A 20811-nucleotide genomic window follows, 5' to 3' on the forward strand; every position below is an offset into this window, starting at 1 on the left:
ATGTAACAACTTTTTGTTGATCATAATCATCAAAAGAACTTAAGTAGAAAAAAAAAATGTTATCAAAGTTACAAAAACGTTAAAAAAATTTGCTATATTATGCATAGCTCGATTTTTCTGAAGATTTTGATATGATAATTTGATATTTTATTTCACTCAAGACATTTCGCTATCATGTTCAAAAAGTATTAATATTGACTGACTAAACTGAGTAATTTGGCGTTAAAAGTTACCAGTTTCCGATTACTGCGTAGCAGTGCTACGGCATGCCACGTCGTAGCATTATAGCTGTAACGGCCGTAGTAGTGCTACGGCGTAGCACGTCGTAGCATTATAGCTGTAACGGCCGTCGCAGTGCTACGGCGTAGCACGTCGTAGCATTATAGCTGTAACGGCCGTCGCAGTGCTACGGCGTAGCACGTCGTAGCATTATATCTGTAACGGCCGTAGCAGTGCTACGGCGTAGCACGTCGTAGCATTTGACTCTTAGCATTATAGCTGTAACGGTCGTAGCAGTGCTACGGCGTAGCACGTCGTAGCATTTGACTCGTATCATTATAGCTGTAACGGCCGTAGCAGTGCTACGGCGTAGCACGTCGTTGCATTCGACTCGTAGCATTATAGCTGTAACGGCCGTCGCAGTGCTACGGCGTAGCACGTCGTAGCATTTGACTCGTAGCATTATAGCAACGACCGCAGCAATGCTACGACGTAGCACGTCGTAGCATTTGACTCGTAGCATTATAGCAACGACTGTAGCAGTGCTACGGCGTAGCACGTCGTAGCATTTGACTCGTAGCATTATAGCTGTAACGGTCGTAGCAGTGCTACGGCGTAGCACGTCGTAGCATTTGACTCGTAGCATTATAGTTGTAACGGCCGTCGCAGTGCTACGGCGTAGCACGTCGTAGCTTTTGACTCGTAGCATTATAGCAACGACCGCAACAATTCTACGGCGTAGCACGTCGTAGCATTTGACTCGTAGCATTATAGCAACGACCGTAACAGTGCTACGGCGTAGCACGTCGTAGCAGTGCTATGCGTTTTCACACAATTGCAATTATTGTTATATGTTTCATAGATTAATTATTACCGTAGAGAAACAGTATTTCATACATTTGAATGATAATTTAAAAAAATTACATATTTTGAAAATTTTCTTAAAAACAGACACGTATATCGTTCTAATGATATATAAAAACTACAATTCTTTTAAATAATAATTTTCCTAACACTCCATTGAAGGTTACATATTTTATTTGAATTACACTTATTGTCAACCTTTCCTTATTATTACATTTACATCATATTAAAGCTGATATTAATTACACAAAGTAACGTACAGCTTCGTTATATCTACAGTAACAATTACAACTTCATATGTGACAAATTTCAGTACATTATGGATATATGGTGAAATTTTTTTACTACTACTGTCATAATTATTGTACAATAAATGTAACTAATCACTAATCACTAAATTATAAGCACAATTCAATCCATTTTTATCTCTGTTTTTTAATATAAATATTATATTTGAAACAATTAATTTCACAAATAATTTTATGGCCACTTTTAGTATATTTTTAACTAATTAAAAAAATATATCCATAATATACTGTCCTAAACATTTTCAACATTTCCTTCAAACAACTTTCAAATACTTAATACTAATAAAAATTTAACAGCCATGATTTTATCACTATTTGCACAGCTAAGACGAAAGAAACATTTATATGAGAATATTTAGAGACAATAGTAAAAGTAGTAGATAATGTGAGAGATATTTTCGCACGTCGTTGCTAAATCCGACTAAATGTCGGGGTGGTCCGGACGGGCGGACTTTCTGTCTCTCTGTTCGCTGTGCGTACTCATTGCTACTGTTCGTAGCGCCGTAGCGAGTGTTAAGGTTACTTCGTAGCAGGTCTACGTCGAGCGCGTTCTGGCTTCGGTCGGGCTGCTTCTTGAGGTGGCGCTTCGGTGGTCGCGTTGTTGTTGTGACGGTTGTTGTCCGTTCTGTTGTTGTTGTAGTTGTTGTTGTCGTAGTTGTCGTCGTTGTTGTTGTGGTTTTCTGTGGCGTCTCTGTTGATTGACGTGAAGATTGTAATTAGTTTTTATATTTATCAATAAACGCAATAAATTCAATATACTGAATTTCGCCACAAAATTATTTGTGAACCATTTTATTTAAAGTTGTTTTACTACATTTTAATGCTATTTTTTTTTCAATACCCATTCTATGCGCTTTTTTTAATCAACAGTATAAGACGTATTAACATAAAAGTTCAAAAATAATCAATTTTCTATACCTAATATTATAAAGCTGAAAAGTTTGTTTGTTTGAACGCGATAATATCTGGAACTACTGGACCGATTTTAAAAATTCCTTCACCAAAGTATAGTTAAGATATCATAAGCTATGTATCACGGATGGAACCGGGGCGGACTATTAGTTAGAGATAATTTTCATAACTACTAAAGTCACATCTCACCTTTCAGCGTTATCGTCGCGTTGGCAGACCCATACGCGTTGCCGGCGAAGCAGGTGTACTCGCCGAAGTCGCTCCGCCGCAGCCGGCTGATGGTGATGTTCATGCGGACCGCGTACTCGTTCAGTACGTACTCCGATATCACGTACTTCGAGCTATTGAGAAGCTTTGCACCTGGGGATGTTAGTTGATTGAAGTGGAATGTAGTTGAGTATGTTATTTAGTCGATTATAATAAAATTAAGGGCACACGGTGTGTTTATATCGTCTTTTATTAAAAAAAACACCACGATCCAAAAAGAAAAGTAAAAAACTGTCAGCAGTGTTTTCCTTTCCTTCTTTTCTTTCTTTTTTTATCCATCAGATTAAACTGGATCACCGAACTAAACACTTCTATTCGGATCTTGTTTAAGACGCTAAAAAATAAGCGTTATTTTCACGTCTATTTTCACATTATATGCGGGTATAGAATAACAAGTACGTTGTGTCTGTAAATTTATTTAAGTTATATAGATATATAAGTGGATAGAGATAGAGTAGCTGGTTTAAAACACTAGATGCTATAAGTATATTTCAACATTATAATTCAATACTATGAAGCATATTGTGTAACATTTTCGAAATGGTTCAACCATTTCAAAAATAGTGTTATTTATTTACTAATTTTTATAAAAGGTTCGCCGAAATAATAGATATTCAGCAAAAATATTTTAGGTGTATTTCACACCTGGCTTGCGTACAAATAGTGCACGTCAGCTACCTATTAAACTTTACGGGGTTAAAATGAAAATGCTTCATACAAAAATGTAAAGTATCGTAAGTATTATACGTAGGTATGTGGTAAAATATAGTGAATGATGGTAAAATGTAATGTAATGTTTTTTTATGAAATAAGGGGGCAAACGAGCAAACGGGTCACCTGATGGAAAGCAACTTCCGTCGCCCATGGACACTCGCAGCATCAGAAGAGCTGCAGGTAAGTTGCCGGCCTTTTAAGGGGGAATAGGGTAATAGGGGAGGATAGGGATGGGAAGGGAAGGGAATAGGGGAGGGTAGGGAAGGTACTAGGGTAGGGGATTGGCCCTCCGGTGACCTCACTCGGCGAAACACAGCGCAAGCGCTGTTTTAAGCCGGTTTTCTGTGAGAACGTGTTATTTCTCCGTTCGAGCCGGCCCACTCGTTGAAGCATGGCTCTCCCACGTCTAATAGTCTAATAGTGTGGACTGTGGATGCATAGCTATAGCTTGATGAGATCAGTCTCAATACTTATTTTGGCCATACGCAAAGCGGAAACCGTACATTTTTCGAAACAAAAAAATCCAATATCCTTTCCTGTCTTTTAAATTATTAAATGAAATTTCATCCAAATCGTTTAGCCGTTTATGCATGAAAAGGCACCAGACAGACATACTTTCGCATTGATAATAATATTAGAAAGGATGTAAGGTTTTTATAACTCTTGATAATGACAGCTACTTATAATTCCTCCCTCTATAGTCTATATCAATGCCATGTCAAAAAATCCTTGTAGGTATGCAATGTAAAACTATACCTTAAGGTCGGCAACGCACCTGCAGCTCTTCTTATATTGCGAGTGTCCATGGACGACGGTAGTTGCGTTCCATCAGGCTCGTTTTCCCCCTTTTTATTACGAGCTAAAAGCCAAGGTTTGTGAGGGCTCGCGTCGTTTTATGACTGATGATAGCACATCTACATATAAAAAATCGTGACTGACTGATGACAACTCATCTACTTAATATAAATAAAAAATACTTTGCTAAAGCACAAATCAATAGACGTGATAGTTTTTCCGTAAAGTGTACCACAAAAGTGCTAAGGTTGTGGGCACGGACGGTTGTGGGATATTATTAGATAATTGAAGAAAAAAAAATACCGGAGTCTCCTCGCTGCCAGGTGGTGAGCGGTCTCGGGTAGGCCTCGACGTAACACTGAAGCGTCACCTGCATGTCCGCCGCGCGCCACACCACGAGGCTCGCAGCTCGCACCATCGGTTTGACTACAAAACAATAGTTTACAGTTAAGTAATGCTCACAGCGCGACTAACGCTCAATTTCACCAACGTCTGTTAGTGTTATCAGCTTGTTAAAATGTCATGTCTTCTCTTTCATTCATATGAAAAACGAAAGAAGTACTTTTAGCAATCGTTGTTGAAATTGAGCCATAGTTTTGTGGCATTTAGCGCTAACTTAGCATTTGATCGCACTTCGGAAAGTTTGTTTGTATCGCTCCATTACTTACTTTAAATTGTTCGTATTGACATTATTCTCCTAAATTTTTAAAGTGAATTTACTATGGAAAGATTTTACGCCGGAATTTCTCTCTGGTTTAAATCCCGAATCGGTACACGCCTCAAGCTGACGTAGAAAATCTAATACATCAAAATTAAACATCGCGGTTAATATTGCTGAATTGACAGGATTTGATTAAATTCTATGTGCTTGGAATAATAGACCAATCAGGAACGAAATAACTATGAGGAAAATGTAGAAAAATATTTTATGTACTTACACATGACAGAGACCTCGTACCGGCGGCTCTTGGTTGGGGGGATTCCGTTGGCCGCGATGCACAAGTACGACCCCATGTCCGTGCGCTTCAGTCCTTTCAGGCTTAGTGTAGAACCCACGAAGTTGTGTACTTCTGTGACCAAATAGAATTAAAATCTAAAGACTTATAAGGATAACACACAAAATGCAAAATAGTGATAAACTGTTGAGGGAGAATTAAGAGTGGGTGCACAAAAAATTCCTCACTAATTACCAAAACATGAAATTTGGGTATCAATATATCATAATATTAGCTTCAAGTGACTTAAAGTTAGTTTACAAATGAGTTTTATTGATAAGCACATAAAATACAAGTATATGTCATAATGTAAGTAATCTTAGTATTTCAGTCACGATTATCATCATTTACGAGTGAGCCATAAAGGAAAAAGCATGTTGGCTCGCTTCGGAAGGTAGGGGCGCTGCCAAACCGTTGTTCGCCACACGCGCTCGAGAGTAATTCACTTAAACGAGCCCTTTTAAACTCGATACGCTATGATATATCGATGGTTATTAAATCAGTATCGACAAAACATCAAACGCTTTAGAATTTACGGCTTAATACGATCAACTGTTTTATGCTCGATTTTACGATGCCGGGGTAAACTATGGGTTAACATAGTCGGTTTTACTAGTTCTTGACAAATTCACTGACACTGCGTCTTTGCAAGAAAGTGCTTTGTATACTAATAAAAATACGCCATATAAAGTTCCTCTCCGCGATGGATATAAATCATGGATGATGAATAAAATCAACTTTCGCAGTTATATCGCATAGACAAAGAATAACTTTGAAAACACTCTAAAATTAAAATCCAAGATGGCCGCGAATTGATAAAAGTACTTTCGAACAAAATCTGACCCAGTTCCTGAAACAAATAGATTACAGTCGCATAAATTTAACGGGTTAAGTTAAATTTCACAGACGTCAGTATATTCATAATAGAGCGTCTTAATTAACTCCACATCGCTAATCTCCAAGTATTTAATCAAAACATTACTCCAGTAATTCTCCGTTTAACAGTGGCTGTCAAATTAAATTTAAATGGAAACAATTTATAACTTTATTATGGAATAGCGACCCGCTCGAATCGGGTGCAAGCATAAAATACTACGAGTATTATAGTGATTCCAGATCTTTTGATTTTCTTGGAACATTCGGAATTTAGTGGAATGAAATTCCGTAAAGAACGTTGAAATTACTAGAAAGAATTCATGTCCAATATTTGCTCTGGTCCCGTTTATACCCTTTGTTACGGTCTCAAAACTACACGAGGTTACGAGTATGTCTATAGAATGTTTACTCTTTATCCGCGACAAAATGGACAAGGTACACGTGTAAGTTGGTCATTACCACTCTGACAGAGTTACTACTGTTGTAGTCTTTAAAATTTATCTATTTATCTCAACAAACAGAACATAATACAGTAGAATAAGTTATATTCGAACAACTTTAAGAACCACAAATATCACTTCAAAATTAGCAAATCTACCTGTATCATCCAAATATAAATAATTTAATAAGAAAAGACTCGTGTAACTCGTTGATACACAATTCCTTACCAGCTGCGATGCGCGCAGATAACGCGGGCCATTTTACTCCACATTCATCTTTGTCTCACAAACATCCGTTAAAGATTGATGGTCGCAACATGTCCTCCCTCAACCAAATTACCTTAAATATTTCCCCGATTTATTTTTAAATTATGGCCACCCTACGCCTGTATGAAATTGTGTTTTATTAATGGGTTATAAAGTTCGTACATATCGTCGGCGAAGTGATTTAGCAATTTGCCGTAACTATTACTCCCAGGCTAATTGTTTCCGGTCCATTTATAGCGGCTCCGACGTTTTTAATGATATTATTTATCGCAGTCGTCACAGGCGGCGTTGTTTAGAATTGCCGTTTTATCGTCTAAGTTGTCGAAAATTACTAAAAGTGCTAATTTACGTTGAAGCACATAAACATGAGCACGTTAAACTTGTGGTTGCGCGATTAATTGAAACCTGAACAAAAATATAACAAGCAACTTTATTAAGACTTTTAAGACTTAAAATATAACCAACTCGCTATATCTTTATATTATGTTCCTAAATTTTCTTTTAACCCATCAATTCCCAAACGGCAGTCGGCTGCCGCATAACAATTGAAAATCTATTGTGTCTCCGATACCGACAATGGAAGTGCTACAAGATGATTAGGTTACTAAATCTCGCTCTATTTAAGATAAATAAAGTCGTTGTATGTAGTAAACTTAATTAAATTTCGCCGAGCGTTTCCCTGCAAGTGTCGTCGGATTTGTTTCGCGTCGGAAAATGATAAATTTACTAATTAGCAATTATAAATTCACAGGTTTGGCGTGAACACTAATTAAGACGTTAATAATTCTTTGAGTTTACGTTACGAGTGATTTTTGTATAAATAAAAATTATTTAGCACTAGGATAAAAATTTGTATGTCACGGGATCCTTATATCTTAGTCATGACATTAGAAATAATTTATTGTAGATGATATTCATACAGGCTAATAAATCAGAAGAGAATTGCTAACCGAAACTATTTAGTTGATCTTAAGTTACTCCACCGTATAGTTTCTTTTTATTTAGTGTTTCAGTACCAAGTAATCTAGATATTTCAAGTAATTAAAATTAATGTAATTAATAACTTCTAGTGACGAAGATAAATTGGTAGTGAAACTTTCACCACCGTCTTAAGTTTTATTAGATTATCTATATTATTTAGTACTTTAGCGATATCTATAAAATACTGTGACTAATTTAATAAAAATGTTTCTAATCATAAAAAACTGTAATGATAAAAAAATCTTAATAAGGAGCTTTTCATTATTGTCTTCTTGGCAAAAATTGTACAAAATATAATGCGATTGGTATTTATGATTTCGTAACTTCCTAATTTAATCTCCCAAGCTTATTTTGTCTCTCATTTCGCATTCAGTAATGATCATAGCTGTTTTTGAAACTCTTGTACATGTTATTATAATGTCTTCAACTTTGCTTTCTCCGTTGACTTTTGCTGAAAGTTTTGCGACTTTATCATACAATATTATGTGACGCGTTTAAAGCTTATTTCTATAAAATAAACTCATTTGAGCACTCGTACATTTTAAAGTATTTTAGGGGTTCAAGAGAAGGTAGTAGTGAGGTACTCAGTGTTCCCAGACTAGTGTTGTAAAATTTATACTTAAATAGTTATAATATAAAGCTTCGTGTTGTGCCCTTATGTAACACAGTGTCACTCTTAATTTATATATTATGTGTCATGTATATTGTATAGTATAAATTTACTACGTAATAACGGAAGCATTTCTTGCAAAAATAAAAAGGACCCGACTGTACTGTGTCCGACGCTTGCGACCAAGACGAATCTAATGATAGCATTCTAGCTCAATTTCAACAAGTCATTCGTTGAGCATGCACAAACATAAGTACATTCAAAACCTTAAGTAAAAATATTCAACCTCAAAAACTAAATGAAACCAAATGAACTTCACAAACCTTCAGTCCTAACATTAAACCCGAAAGTAATCCCAACGAAATTTTCGTCGTTAATTACACAAAGCAAATGGCTCGAAAAGGGAAATCAATTGGTTAAACGACAATACTTATTTTGTGAAGCGTGTATAACACATCCAATTAATACTAAGTCTCCCCCTCGCTTTGTAACTATTACGTACCCTCTGTTTACCCGAGACCGCGACTCTTTTGTGTACGCCTAATGGCTCAAAACGGCCGGAATTCGTAAAGCAAGCAAACAAAAGAGGCCCGAAATGGCTTTAAATAGACCGTTAAATAAACACACCAAACACAAATAACGTAGGGTCTAAAATAATAACGCGTGTACCGACTTCGCACCTCAGAGATAACAATTTTATTAGCGCTCCTCACTAACGCATTTAATTTCCTGACCAAAAACCCGGATTGTACAAACTTTGTTTAAACAGTAATTGAGTTCTGAAAAGGTTCCTTCGCCGAGGAAATGAAACTCATTCTTGACCTCGACTGATACTTTAAAAAATTAAAAACCCCCCGACAAATGAATGGATTCCAAAACAATGATATACAGTTATTTTTTTAATAAAGGACATTTTGATTATTTCAACAACCCTTTGTTTTCATAACGAGAATTTCGTCCATTTGACAAAAGAGTTTTTATTCGTTCTGTGACTACAGGGGTTCAGTCAGGACTCAGGAGTAGATATATAAGAAAACATTTAGGAGTGATCATGGCTTTCATTTAAAGCTAATTTTGAACTGCTTTAAAAAAAGTATAACTAATTTTAAAAAGTAAAAATATAAGCACAAGGTTATTGAAATACTTTACAGTAAGCACTAAAATGCAAGGTGAGGCTAATAGAATATTAATAGGAGCACGTCCTGCGCCCATTCGATCCCACATTCTCCCGTTCGACATTATTCAGCTCTGTAAGTCTCTTTATTTCGCGTTTCGTAGTCTTCCAATATCTTAAGACGATCTCTTAATAAATCCCATAAAACTCGAATGTTTAACCGACGCGGCACCTGCGCCGGCTTAGGGCGGGCTTTGAATGCAAAATTAGTCTTATTTCTTTTTAGCACTCAGGACAATCCCCGATATGAATAGACTCCAATGAATAATTTGTTTATAAACAGTCTCATTTTATAATATTGCTTTTTTATTCAGTAACTTGTATAAAATTTATTAAAAAATCTTCGTTTTATTTCGATCTAGTAGGGTATGAATCTATTTCTGACGATTAGGGTATACTCTGCGCGAGCTTCGAGCACAGAAGAATGCGAAAGAGAGGGCGCAGTCACACTCGACTATAGCAAAACACTCCAGTCATAGTTCCTCAATCCATGTAAATGATGTGCATACTATACACTTTAAAAGTTTAAACTATACAGTGTGTAACAAAAATAAGTGATAATACTTTAGGGTGTGTACGTGTTCACTGTGAAAGTAGTAGCGCTGAAAGACGAAAATTTTTTTTCACTTTTGTATGGGCAAGGGCCCGAGCGTCACGAGTTTCCCCATACAAAAGTAAAAAAAAATTTGGCATTTCAGCGCTGCTACTTTCACAGTGGACTCTCCACAAGGAACACGTACACACCCTAAAGTGTTATCACTTATTTTTGTTACACCCTGTATACAATGTTTAGCACTGCTCCAATTACTCTCTTCTCTACCGAGCTACTATCATAGCATTCAACTTTTATATGCAACTAGATAACGCGCGCAACTCCATTGCACAGAAATTCGTTTATCGCGCGAGAACCGTACCTTTTTCCGGGACAAAAAGTTTCCTTTGTCCCTTCCCGGAACTCAAAGTGTCTTTGAACCAAATTTCAGCAAAATCAGTTCAGTGGTTTGGACATTAATAGGTAACAGACAGACAGACACATTTTCTTTTATTTATAACTAGATGATGCCCGCAACTCCGTTGCGCCAAAATTCGTTTACCGCGCGAACCGTGCCGTATTCTTCCGGGATGAAAAGTATGTCCTTTCCCGAGACTCAAGGTATCTCCATAACAAATTTCATCAAAATCGATTCAACGGTTTGAACGTGAAGAGGTAACAGACAGACAGACACACTTTCGCATTTATTAGTATGGATGGATATTAGTGTGAATAGCTGCACTCACCTTTAACTTCGGTGCCCATCTCATCTCGGAAGACGATGGTGCGTCCGCCTGCCCGCTTCCAGGACACAGTAGGCTCGGGCACACCAGTTGCAGTGCAGCGCAGCTCCACAGCGCCACCTTCTACTGTGCTGCCTTCGGAGCCGTCGTCGTCCGCGATCTCCGGCGGTATCATGACGGATAGGTGACCCATCTGGGAACGAAAACATAGGCCTGTTAGAAATGTCTGAAAAATAAATTTAACTCGACTGTTAAGAAACTTGAGAGCATCTGATAGAGCAGCTGTCTAATAAAGACAATGTATTATATTACATAATATACATGAATACTAACTATGAACAAAGACAGTGGGACACGATTAATTATTATAGTATTCAAAATTTTATAGGGACTTAAATTCCATGAATAATTGAAATTAATTTTAGATACGTAAGCAATAGTTAATAAAATTTGTTTGCTTAAAGCCTAAAACAGACTAAAAATAACAATAAAGTTAAACAAAATCACATTACAATAATTTGAAATCGCTCCTACAAATCGATTGGTCCCTTAACCTAACAATTTAAGGTAGCAACTCCTCAAATGTACCATGAAGACGTATGGTCCCCATAACGGGGTCGTTCTGCAAAGGCTGTGACAAAATTCAACGGTACCTACAACTGACAGACCCCTTAATATATTTGTTGCAGACATAGTAACTTTCAATTGGAAAAAGTTAACTTTTTCTTGTTTGGTTTATTTACTTTGCAAACTAACGTATTTATCCAATTTAAATGTATCACAAGAATCCTCCATTATTTCGTTAGCAACATCATACTATCTTTCAACATTATATTACATTTTTATCCGTTTAAACGTTCTCCATATCGTAACACACGTTCAACTCGATAGTCGGTAAAACCTACAACCACAAATACTTACATCAAAGAACCAACCCTTGAAGCATTGCAGCAAATACATTTGCGTCTATTGGAAAAGTCCTTTAAATCTCACGGCCGTCTTGTACGATATCTCTGTACACACATCAGTGGACACATTACTTTGACAAAATTCCGAGCTCGATGGGTCACATTCCATGTCTAAATATGCAAAGTTATATTTCAGCGACATTTCATCCTCGACTCGGCGTTTTCATACACAACTTTCTCTTAGATACTATAAATTATGCCTGTACTTTTGTTAGCTAAATTATACAGAGATATTTATTAAACTTCTCAAACAAAGGGTAGGTGAGCGCTTTATTTGTCTTAGGTGGCATCTTTGTAAAAAGGAGATAAGCTGGATTATTGTTTTGACAAAGTTGAAGCTAGATTTAATGAAATAAAGTACGATATTAGAACGTTTTGCAGTGTGTGATTTTTATTTTCTCCTGAAGCTATTTTAACATTATTTGACGACCTGGTTCAGTTGGTGGGCTGTTGGGCTGTTGTTTGGCAAGCTCAAGCCGGGGGTCGCGGGTTGAATCCCGCCGACGGAACAAAAAGTTTTCAAAGTTCCTGGGTCATGGATGTGTATTAAATATCATATAATAAAAATCTTACATATATGTATAATACATATAAACGTAATATATAATATATTTCCGTTGTCTGGTACCTGTAACACAAGTCCTTCAGGTACTTAGCACGGGGTCAGACTGACGTGGTGTGAAGCGTCCATAGATATTATTATTATTAATATTATTATAGGTAAGGTTATCTAAGAGTGTATCTTACGAGTACTTGCTTTAGCTACTTAAGCTTTTAACTATGAATATAGTATATTAAAAGGCTTGACTGTGAAAAAATATTTATAGAACATGTAGCCCTTTAAAGAAATGGACCTGTGGTTATAACTATATATTATAGTTTAAGTTATGATATTATCTTTATCAACTATTTTAACAAAATGGATTCAATAATTTTAACACAGTACAAAGTGAAATGCAAAATGTTGTATAAATTAACATATCGAAACTTGAACAAGAACAACTGGTACTATTTGAAATGTAAACAACTGCAAATGGCTATGTATATTGTATTAATATTAATATATCTTTGAAACTTTGAAGAATTTTAATGAACTAAATGTTTCCAAAATTTAGTTGCGATGAATTGCTCGGTAACCTTGCTTATTGACCGTATAAGAAGTATCCTATGGCCTTTCCCTAGTCTCCATATAAATCAGTTCAGCGTTTTCAGTGTGAAGAAATACCTAACACGTCATTTATTATTTTATTAGCATGGTTTGCGTTAAGTACTGAGGCGGGAATGTTGAGTATGGTAATGTGTCTCAAAATCATAATAACATTATGTATAAATACCTTTACAGTATAAGTGAACATCTTTAAAAACTTAAAGTAATTCATCAGGTGTGACGAACGTTGTTGAAGCCGGTCGTGTATTTTGATAAAAAATTACATAAATTAAAATGAATTAAAGTGAATATAGTGGAAATAGTGTAAGCAAAGTGTGTATCGGTTCATGGTTTACGTTAATATTGAAAATTCACCAAGATCCGATAGTACAGTCAATTACAATAATTATAAACATGAATTAAAAAGTATACTCATCCACATAATTATACTTCTACAATATGTATCACTGCAGCTCATATAGAGACTCGTTTCACTTGCGGCATAAAATAACATCGACCTCGGGAGTGCATCGCTACTTTAGTGTCAATTTTTATATCTGGGGACAGGTCTCATGAATTATGCAAATGCCGCGAAACGTCTGCGCCGGATCGAAGATTTACCCCCACAAAATGCACCGCGAGTACACGAGTACTGCATTACGTGGCTATTTTGCTTTTTAGGTAGGTTAGGTAAATAAGTTTTTGACGTATGATCTATGGGTAATACATTCTTAGCTATATCGATATTATAAAGGGTAAAGTACGTCTCTTTATCTTTTTAAGGTTCCGTGCCCAAAGGGTAAAAACGGACCCTATTGCTAAGACTTCGTAGTCGTCCGTCTGTCCGTCTGTCTGTCTGTCTGTCTGTCGCCAGGCTTTATCTCAAGAACCGCTGTAGCTAGACTTCTGAAATTTTTACAGATTGTGTATATCTGTTGCCGCTATAACAACAAATACTAAAAAAAAATATATTAATATTTAAGGGGGGCTCCCATACAACAAATATGATTTTCTTAGCCTTTTTTGCTCGATATCAATAATGGCACCAGGTAGGCACTTAAAATTTTCACAAAGGCCTTATATATATGTGTACTTTAATAATTAATAATAATATTTAAATAAAATAAAAATATTGTATATCCCATACAAAAACACAATATTTGGCCTATTTTTGCTCTATAACGGTACGGAACCCTTCGTGCGCGAGACCAAGTCGCACTTGGCCAGTTTTTATTTTAAGCCTGTCTGTATTAATATACAGACAGATTTTCATCTTCAAGTTTAAGCTGCTGACTAGACGTTGCCAGGCATGATACTTCGAACCCCAGGTTACAATAGGCTTGTTTTCATGCCGAAAATCGTTCGTGTGGCGTTGTTGCAGACAGCATATTCTACTAAGGGATATTATTAAATGCACATCAGAATAATTTTTCAGCACAATACCTTCACTCCGCTAATTAACTGAATGCATACCAGAAAAACTAATGCTGATCAAAAAAAAACAATTGATTAACTGAACATGTCCTTCAAAAAAAACTTAAACATCATACAAATTTAACCTTTATAACCGAATTCACACCAAAAATATGGTTCATACATCGGATATATTATTTGTAAAACTAAAATTTAAATTGTTTATCAAAAATACTAACTTGCACTCTAAATTGGAAAATCTTACAACGGAATTTCTAAAAACGATATCGAGAGGTGCACCACAATAAAATCAATTTCTATTATCAAAACAAGTCTACAAATTGACAAATCGTGCAATTAAAATATTTTTAACCTAACTTTATTTTCTTTTTGTTTTACTGAAAAACCAGTTGGGGCCTCCTCATCTAACGCCGCACTCACTCCTTTGCGCTCGCTCTTTACTCTTTAGCGACCACAGATATATCTTGATCTATTTCTGTGTTAGCGATTTTTGATAATTATGATGAGATATGGTGAAAGATTTTATCATTCCAAAACTATATAATTCAAGGTTTCTTGATAAAAATTAAGAAAAATTATCAAAATTCACTACTGTATTGTATGGGTTAATAAATTTATTAATGATTCTTAAATAATTAATAGCAATGTTGGCCCAATACGACTTGATTGGGTTAGGTTAGATGGCTAAGGCGGGAGCGTAGCGCAGCGTAGCTCCCTCCTTAGCCATCGTGGTTATTTTTTGTGAACCACCCAGAAGTAGGAGCACCGCGTAGCGACTCATAATTGAAGCCAGTTGTTTTTTTCTTTTTTTTTTCTTTAGTAGGTTGTCAACCCCTAGAGTGCAATTCCTAAGCCGGAGGCTTAATTATTTTGCAATATATCGGAAAGGAACCCTTTGTGCGCGAATCCGACTCGCTCTTTGCCGATTGTTTACGAGTATAAACTGAGTTACCATTCACTATGCCAAAGTTTAGTCCATGTTAAATTAGCACTTGATGATTTTTATGTGTTCTTAATTATATGAAAATAACAGATTAAATTGAGTTTTATTTAGAATAAATGGTGTTCCTAAAAGAAATTTAGGTGATGGTTTTCATTTAAAAAGTTGTAGTATGTTTGTTGAACTAAGGAATTATCTACTACGAATAACTATTATTAAAATAATATACTATTTTAATAATAGTTATTCGTTCAGTAAAACAGTTTTGCAAATAACTTTAAATAGTATGCTGAATTCGCATTATTTAGGGTGCATAATTAGTGTTCAAGTCAGTATTTTTGGTGCAACTTTCAAATATTTTGATCGGGAAAAGGGAATATACAGATATTGATTTAAATACATGCCTTCTACTAATGATAAAATGTTTGTCCAGCACAATCTATGTCGCAGCCTTATCGTAGATGTGGCATAGATTTGTTACGCCAAAACTCATAGGTAAACTTTGTAAAATAATTAATGATTATAATTTTTTTTTGTATTTTCTAACCATAATCGGTATTAATTATTTAAATTTTAAGTTATCTTAGCTAGACTATCAATTTTCAATATTACTGACCGTCTATGGTTTTTATTGAACACGCTCGCCTTTCACTTTCACGGGCCCCACTTATACTAAGATTTTACTGCTGTATACTTCTAGGGGTTTTATTTTTACATTTTACAGTTTATTTACTACCATTGACCTTCCTCTGCGACAAAGTGGGATATAAAGAACGCTCAGGCATTAACGCGACCACACGTTTACTAAAAGACTTTACATTTTAAAAGTCTGGTGCCGTAAGACTAGAAAAAGAGTTGTATACACTATGATTTAAAAAATTACAGAATAATATTGGGCGTTTCATGTTATATGTTGGATTTAGCAAGTAACATAAATGAAATGTATTATAATACTTGAACTTGTCTTTTAAAAAGAACACGAGAATAAAGCTTATTTAACAGTGGCAAAGAATGTTTATACGAGTATAATATTTGTTAAGTATTCTTATTTTACACACAGAAATGTATGGAAGTAACATTCTGACTCAAGGTCCCGCCATACATTCACTTGTTAAAAATAGCTATGAATTCTTTTACCATATTGCAACCATATTTTCCTCTTCCATTTTATGTTTCCGTTAGCTTGAAGACTTGTGAACTTTACATGATAGCATTACGAAGAGATTTGAATATCACAAGTTATATTGTAGTGTGTGAGATTGTATCTCAGGGTTATACAAAAGGAACTTCCATATATTTTATAAAAGTAGGGTTTTTTATATATAAAACGCAAATGCGTTCTTCATAATGGTATCTACTGATACTAATACTAATGGTATCTCCACTAAGTCCTATGATATCTAAACAGATACTTATCACAATAATTATGTAGATAATGCATATAATATAATATACATTGTTTCATCTCCTGTATAATCTGTGTTTTATGTAATGCAATATATGCAGTATGAGGTATCTCTAAGGTACAGTATTATAGGGTTCCGTAGCCAAATTTAACACTTGTTTTCCTTTTATTTTGTTAGATTTTCCCTAAAGATTACTTTGACAAACAGTTAGAGAACAATAAGATGTCCGATAAGTAGTAACATTTAGGGCACAAAGGCTAATAAACCAAGATCATCTTTGTATGTCTGTTAAAATAATAAAAAAAATTACGATGAAATTACGGCTACTCATTTCTTATTCTACAATACTAGAGTTCGTGCGATTTTGCTATTTCCTTCCCAGAAGACTTATAAGTACCTTATTTATGCACTTTCCTTTTTTGACGCGTTATTAATTACAGTGCTCTCAAAGTGATAATGCGCGTAGAAATTTTTGTATTTTTTCGGCAACGATCGTATTTCCCGAGCGTCGGTAGACGTCGCTGTAAAAGCTGTTTTAAACTTAACTTTTAGAAAAACAGCGCTTTGCAGCAACGTAGAGGCGCCTGACGTTGCTTGGACGTTACCATGGTAACGCCGCGATGGCTTCCCGGTGAGTTATAGCACTTATTGACGGACCGGCGACAGTGGACAGCCACCGCACAATAGACATAACTACCAGTAGTTCGACTGCAAAGAAACGGACAGGTTTCAATATCTGTCAAATTCGTCGGGTTTCACTAGGATTATGAACGGAATGTGCCTCGCGCTGGCTGGTATAATTTATTTTTAAATATTTAGAATAAAGATTTCAAAATTGGATTCTGACAATTTTAATCGCATGTGCCAAAACACAAACAACAATACGACCAAAGAGGAACACGTCCAGCGAATATGTCATAGTTTTAAATTCGTAGTGACAAGTTAACAACCCTAGCGACGATTTTCGTCATAATACGTCAAATTTAAAAATGTCAACCTCAGTTCTAAGTCGGCATACTCTATAATTCTGTCTACTCTGGCCACTGGCTATATGATATTTACTTATATTTCCTTTGAACAAGGTGCAAAATGCAAGTGCATTGTTTGGGGCTCTTACGTTTCATAGATTCGGGTGTTTTCGTGATTACGACAATTAGCGAAGATTTGCATGCGCATCATTAATTATGGACAACGCAAGGTTACCAATATTCTTTTACGACTTGTGTTGAGATTGACAGGAACACGAAGTTAGAATTAGCTAAGGAAACTATCTGATGTTGCTCTGTTGGAGACTTAGTGGCTTTTACTGCAAGGACACGAAGCGCTCTTACAAGTTACGGTAACTGAAAATTATGCAGGTACGTGGCGAACGTAGAAAACTCTACCGTTTCGAACGCTCGACTAGTTTTTAGTAGAATTGCGGTTTGGTCATAAAGATTTTTTTTTTTTTGTAAAATAAGGGGGAAAACGAGCAAACGGGTCACCTGATAGAACGCAACCATCGTCGCCCATGGATACTTGTTTTTTTAAATATTAGAAGAGCTAGATAGAAGGCATTTGTGACAAAAAACAGTTCACAAAAATTAATGTTAATTACATAGTTCTATGACGTTTTTTTTAAACTGATAATTTATTAAAAAAATTAGCTTGACGATTTAATAGTTATAATAATATAATAGAGATCCGACGGTTATAATTCAGAAAATCCAATATGTGCGACTGCCAGTCTGTCCGTCGATTACCCCTTCACGCTTAAATCACTAAGGGCCTGTTTCGCTACTTTCTGATAAAGCGCCGAATAGGCTAGTCACAGCTTTGATAACAGATTCTCCATACTTCATCTGTCAAGTTATGTGGTGGATAGCCAATACCGCACTGATCAGGAAGTGGTGGAACAGGCCCTTAGCAGATTTTGATGAAATATGGTATGGAGATACTTTGAATCCCGAGAAAGGACATGGGACATTTATTTTCCCCGAAAAATGTACGGCTTTTCTACGCGATAAATACAACGGAGTTGTTCAAAAGCAAGCTTACTTTAAGTAAGTAAAACTGTTTAAAATACCTCTGCACCAAAGCACCTTAAAAACTCTATTTTAAAAAGATAAAACCGACTTCAAAATTGTACGTAATTGAGAATTAAAACTCCCTATATTCTCTAAAACTACTGAACCGATTTTGATAAAACTTGCACTATTCCCTAAGTTGAACAATACCTAGTACAACAAAAAAAGAATTACTGAAATCGTATCTGGTAATCGTAAATGTTAGTTCCAGAGATATGCGAACACAAACATAAAAACATACATACATACACTTTTGAAATTTGTTCAGACGTTGATATAGACTAACATATACAAAAACTGGGCAGTTCTGGAAATATTACATACATACAGGTCGAATAGATAATCTCCTTTTTAAAATCGGTTAAAAACAAGCTTACTATAATATGTAAGCAAAACTATTTAAAATACGTCTGCTGTATGTTGTATGTATGTATGTTACGACATATAAAAAACCTCTAAAACATGCAGAGGTTCACGCTCATGTGGCATCAATTTTCCAAGTATTTACTTTGGGCGGAATCGCGTCAGGGCAATTATTTGGGGGGCGAGCAACTGACATACGCTATGATGGACGACCGCTCCTGTTTATTACGTTTTTTACCGATATTGACCCGCTCGTACGGAAACCTTCCAGAGGTTTCTTTCATACGGTACTGCTCATGTGGAATCGTAGCGAATCACATGTCATGTAAAATGACCAGCAAAAAGTTTATACTGCGAAATGAGTCACAGAATTTCACACAGAGATTTGTAATCCACACGCCAAAAGGAGAAGAAGATTTGTAATCTGAGCTGACCCGGTTAACGATGGTTTGACATATAAATTATTTCTAGTATTAAAATTAAAAGTAGATAACTTATTTTCGGGCCTAACGAATTCACATACAAAATTTCATTAAAATCGGTTGAGCCGTTTTGGAGGAGTTCGCGCACGAATACTATGGCACGGGAATTTTATATATTAGATTGATATTGAGTATAGGTGGTTTGACATGTTTTTTTTTCTTATCTGGTAACTGTTGAACAAACTCTCGGAAAACCAAATTTTGTAACAAAATATTTTAGATATAATTGTATATTAAAAAAATATTATGAGTGGAATGTACATAAATTAATCTCTCGAATCTCGAGAAATTTGAGAGCACAAAAATATTTACATTTAAAATCCGTTAGGTTCTTAATGGATACTCGCAACAACTATTACAGACAAAATTATATATAAAGCAGAGCTATGAGTAGCTACAATATAAGCAAGCTATTATCCGATATCATATTTTGTTACACTAAAAGGTCTTCGGATTTTTAAACTTATATATTTTTTCGGTATTATGAAGTAGGAAGCTTCAAGGAAAAAGGAATATTTGCAGCACACACCTGTGGCCCGAGTCCCGACACAACAAAAGACCGCTGACTAATGGCTGTCGATTTTTCGGCTAAGAAATAATTCACTTGTTGAATCCCTCCGCCAATTTTCTTTTGCTTTACCTAAGAATGGTTTTTGTTAATAACAGCTTTTGATCATTTGTAAAATTTTCGTCACTCCATGTCCTCTGTCAGGATTTCAACGGTAATCACAAAAATTAATCGACAGCGGATCGACAGTTTTTATGAATTAAAAGTAAAAAGCTTTCAGAGGAAGTCTTATAATTAATATTACGATCATACTTAGATCCTGACACGATTAAGGCACACGAGTAAGCCAACTAAATGTTAAACTAAATTCACATAAGGAGCTCAACTCCACCACAATTTCGGCTAGAATTTGGGCTGCATTGTTCATCTTTGTTATAATAATGTTACGGGCAAATAATTATGTAACGTCCCGGTATGGGTAACATCTCTCTGATGGTAGATTCCTCGGAGCAGTCTAACGAATTCCGCAGGTTCCAGGCCTGAGCTCACTAAAACATAAGTTGTGACGTCACAACTATGTGTCGAAGAATGTGTTTATGGTGCCAAGAATGAAGCTCTTTAGCGCAACGGGGATTCCCCGCAGGTCGGACATATTTCAAAGGCGTACAACGTTTACTTTGTGCATGAATTAATTTGTTGCGAACTTTGAAAAATTTTGCGTTGTTTAAAATTTATTCTTTGTTAAATTTTAAGTGCTCGTTGGCCTACAAAAGTGATTTAGTTCCATGTAAAAGTTTTGG

General features: G+C 35.6%; 1 protein-coding gene across 1 annotated transcript in view; it reads right to left on the minus strand.

The window, feature by feature from the left end:
• Positions 1-1614: 1614 nt before the first annotated feature.
• Positions 1615-20811, minus strand: part of LOC121725514 (lachesin-like) — an 83369-nt gene continuing 64172 nt past the window's right edge. Inside the window, exons 5-9 of the mRNA XM_042112517.1 lie at positions 10701-10890; positions 5018-5149; positions 4383-4505; positions 2493-2663; positions 1615-2082 (exon numbers count right to left, since the gene is read on the minus strand). Of these exons, the coding sequence (XP_041968451.1) occupies positions 1733-2082; positions 2493-2663; positions 4383-4505; positions 5018-5149; positions 10701-10890 (966 nt within the window). The 3' untranslated portion in view covers positions 1615-1732. The remainder of the gene's footprint in view (positions 2083-2492; positions 2664-4382; positions 4506-5017; positions 5150-10700; positions 10891-20811) is intronic.

The sequence above is a fragment of the Aricia agestis genome, chromosome 3 (genome assembly GCF_905147365.1).
Source record: "Aricia agestis chromosome 3, ilAriAges1.1, whole genome shotgun sequence".
NCBI classification, from domain to species: domain Eukaryota; kingdom Metazoa; phylum Arthropoda; class Insecta; order Lepidoptera; family Lycaenidae; genus Aricia; species Aricia agestis.